General features: G+C 36.2%; 1 protein-coding gene across 1 annotated transcript; it reads right to left on the bottom strand.

Annotated features, from left to right (window-relative positions):
* Positions 1-487: 487 nt before the first annotated feature.
* On the bottom strand, positions 488-3,573 carry LOC130721265 (HVA22-like protein j). Its single transcript, XM_057572031.1, has 6 exons — positions 3,280-3,573; positions 3,128-3,192; positions 2,923-3,021; positions 1,550-1,606; positions 1,405-1,468; positions 488-1,307 (listed from the first exon to the last, which is right to left on the bottom strand). The coding sequence occupies exons 2-6, from the start codon at positions 3,157-3,159 to the stop codon at positions 660-662; spliced, it is 900 nt and encodes a 299-aa protein (XP_057428014.1). The 5' UTR covers positions 3,160-3,192; positions 3,280-3,573; the 3' UTR covers positions 488-659.
* Between the last annotated feature and the right edge of the window lie 580 nt (positions 3,574-4,153).

The following is a 4,153-nucleotide window of genomic DNA, read 5'->3' as shown; positions in this document are numbered from 1 at the left end:
CAAAATCAAGTGTTGCACTTAGCTAAGAACCAAAAAACGTTAATAACATTCTCCTTCTCAGGTTCTTGTCAGCCATAACCGCTGCACTATCTCGACCATTGCCTAACTAAATGGGTTGACATAGTGATAAAGACATAAAACACGGTAGTCTAATACTTCATCAGTTCTTACAAAAGCGGTTGGATGCTCGAATTTCAACTCTTGTGAATTAAAAAAAAAACTAATTAGTCCGTCTCTACCACTCAGTTGCACTGATAGCGATGGGAGAGATTAGTGTCATGAGTCATGACTATGTCTCAGCTTCATCTGGCGTCATAGTTCCTTTCTTGTTTCACCCGAACTTTGCACCCAACTCTTCAAGCAATCAGGGACCAGGTAGCAATCCTTTGCTTCCGTGCGTAGTAAAAGAATAGCATATTTCTTTATTTTCTTTGCTCTCAGATTATCAACCAATTGATTTTTTTTTAAAAAAAAAAAAACTCTCAACTTGAACTCAACTTTGCAAATTCGCAAAGCGTGTTACTAGAATAAAAGTGTACATATATAAATGAACAACAACTTTTAGAATAAGAAAGAAAAAGAAAGCAGAGTCTAATTTCATTTTTCACCATTTTTCTCCAAGGGGATAATTAAGGTGACACTATGTACAAATGTTGCTGTTACTGCTGTCGTTTTTGTGGTGTTCGCGGTGTTTTGGGGGTTTGTGAGGAATCTAACCTCCTTAGCCTCGCGCGAGCGCGGTTGATCCTGTCCCTCACGCTCACACCCACGCGCTGCTCATCATCTTTTACTTCCTGATCTAATGTAACAGGTTCAGGGTCCATCAATGCCTCTTCCTCTTCTAAATACTCTTCCGAAGAGGAATGATCGACCGGAACCTGGTGCATGGTTTTAGACTTTCGAGGAGTCTCTGAGATGGTGCTGCTGCTGCGGTGAATTGTATTTGTGGTGGCGGTCGGTGATGTTGGGGGACTTGGCGGCCACTTCTTGCTCTTGCTCAAGGTGCTGTTTTGCTTCATCTGGAAAGATGCTTGTTTTACAGTCATTTCTGCTGCAGCGGTTTGGACCTGTGCATCGTTCACGTTTTTCTGAGTTGCTGCTGGGGTAGGAATAATTTTTGTAGATTGAGTAGCTAATTGCTGAAGCGCCATGAGAAATGCAGAATGCCCGAATTGCGCGCAATATTGCCAGTAAAATATCACATAGTCCCATGCCCTTGCCCTCCACTCTAGCAATTTCCTGTCAATCTCATTTTCGTGCCTTGATATGCAGGGCCGCAACACGGTCTCATAAATATATCCCGTACCCTGCATGTTTGGATCAATTTTTCTTTCTTTTAGAATCAATTCTGAAATCTAGAAGCTATTCACTGAAACTTAAATTGTAAAGAAGTTAAGATCTTACCTTTGTTTTGGGATACCACATGTAGACAAAGAGAATCAGTTTCGTCTCTCCGTACATTGGAATCCTTCAAAAAGAGTTGAAGGGCGAATTTTTGCATGAAGCTAAATCAAAAGGAAACAACACAACATAGACAAATGAGTCTTACCATGCAAGAAAGATATCTGCAAACTTTTCCAGTACTGTGAAGAGGGCCACAATGATCCTTCAAATACATAATGCAAAAGATGTGATTCAGTGACAAAGCTATATGAGAATTCAACTCATAGTTTAATAGGGTAAAAATATACAAGCATAACCAAAATCAACTGGAACAAAACAATATCCTTTTCTAGTCATCATTTCTTTTCACTCTACTTTTAGTGGTGCTTAACACCATGTCTACACCTAGGAAAAGGACACGTTTAGCTTCTGATTGTGGGTTATTTCATTTAAAAGTTCTTCGTTAAGATTAGAATCACATTAAATTGCATTCAAGTCAATCGAAGGATAACACCACTTTTGAAGTGAATCTACTAAAAAAAAATACTGGATAAGCTCTAATAAGTAGTCTTTGATCCGCATTTAAGCCGCGAATTGTTGTTTTTGGATGGAAGTGAATTGGCTTTTATGACTACAACTCAACCAAACAAAAACTAAAAGAAAATCTATGGATCCACATTAAAACCCTCCAGAATCACTTCCTACATTACAAAAGCTACTCTTGGTAACTTCTCTAAAGTCAATTGTCTCCTGAAAAACATACTAGAGTTCCAAAGAGGCATTAAATGCATGCTGGGAAAACCTTCTAACTCTAAACATGCTACCAAACATGCTACAAGGGCTCTGTTTTGCTCTGATTTTATAGGTATTAGCTTTCATTTGGTTATTCAATAAGAGGATCCTTTTCTTGTCAACAAATTCAAGGACTATTTTTTAATTCTTTACTCATGTATGTATGTCCAATAGAATTCTAGTTCCGGTGTATAGAAATCGCCTTAAAATTTATCTAGATCATAACTAATCCTGTCATTATCCTAAAACTTACAAATAACTAGTGCCACCATGCACCACCACCAGTGACGGATCCAGAAATTTGATGTTGTGAGGGCAATATATACATATAAATTTATATAAAAAATTTAATATATACTATTATAAGTGAGTGCATTTTTTACCAAATGGGACACAAGTGATGACATTTTTTTACCAAAGAGATCATATAAAACCATATACTTTTACTACTCGAGTGAGAACATTTAACAATGTGGAATACAAGTGAGGGCATTTTGCAATATGAAACACAAATGAGTACCAAAAAAGACATAAAAAATCACATACTTTTACTACTCAATTTTTTTTCTAATAATATTTAAAAAAATCAAGTGAGGGCATTTGCCCTCATAAACTTTGTACATACATCCGTCCCTGACCACCACTATGCCTTGCATGCATATTGTAAAACTTGCAACAAATTAAAACAAAAATTGACCATTTCAGAAGAAGTTCATAGCAAAAATGGAAATGGTGTATTTAATGTACCAGTATTTGCACCAGAATCGAAGCTCTTCTATATCCACCCTATTTTTCTCCACTGTTTTATAGCATTCGAATCCAGGGTACGCATACCCCAGAAGAAGTCTGCAATCCAAAATCAATGAAGAATGTAACATAAACATGACACAATGATTGAATGAATCAAAACAAAAAAAAAATAACAAGAAAGAAAGAAAGAAAAAACACATACATGAGGCACCGATTAATGAAATCCCCCAACATTTTCAACCGCTAATAGTTGCACCGCCAGAAACTCTGAAAAAACCAAAGCAGCCAATCAATAAAACTCAAAGGAACATTTTGTTGATGGCATTTTGCACTTCAATAAATTAGCATCATCACCTGTTATTGTTGTATTGCAACGATCAATATGGAGTTGGAACTAGATTCTGATTTCTGAATTTGACAAATTCAGAGGAAGCACCACCCAAAATTCAAACCTCAGGTTTGTGAATTGTGGGGTGCCTGCCACGAACCTAGTTCCAAAGGAATATTATAATTCTTAAGAATTTTTTTTTTAATTTATTATACTTTAGAAGGTAATGAAGTTTAATCCCCTAGAAGAATGGCCTCTGATTCTCTCTCTCTATGGAACAAAATGTGAAAGTGAAGAAGAAGCCTTACACAAGAGGCAACAAAAAAATGGTTCAAAAACTTAAATAGTAATGCAGAGGTACAGTTATTTTTAAACGTGTGCATGACCAGAGAAATATTTTTCTTTTTTTAAATAGAAAATGGGAGGACGCAACCGTCGGGGTTTGTTGGTGGTGTTCTTTGGAAATGGAATCACCGTTTGGTGGTTGGGTGTAGTGGAACGACACCGTTCTTTTGTTGTTTCATGCTTGTTGTTATTGAGCTGGAAAAAGGTAAATCACTGTTTGGTTTGTTTGGTTATTTTTAAGTATTTGTTAATAAAAGGAAACAATGGTAGTGGAAGAAAATGTTGTTAATGTGCCAGATTAGTTAATGCTTATTTATGGATGATATCTGTTAATGAATGATGGTGGATGGATGAGTGGTATTCTAATTTGAGATGATGGTGCACAGCACGACTGGACTTTTGTCAAACCTCAATACATTATTTCCTTGCATTTCCATTTAATTTTCCATATTAATAAGTTTATTTTTTGATAATCTTTCCATTTTTTATTGTTTAATTAGTTTTTACTTGATAATCTTTTCTTACAACATAGGTTGACGTCTCATGGCGGAATAG

Source organism: Lotus japonicus, chromosome 5 (assembly GCF_012489685.1).
Source record: "Lotus japonicus ecotype B-129 chromosome 5, LjGifu_v1.2".
NCBI classification, from domain to species: Eukaryota; Viridiplantae; Streptophyta; class Magnoliopsida; order Fabales; family Fabaceae; genus Lotus; species Lotus japonicus.
Note: the sequence above shows the minus strand (reverse complement) of the source record. Positions and strands in the feature narration are given on the sequence as shown.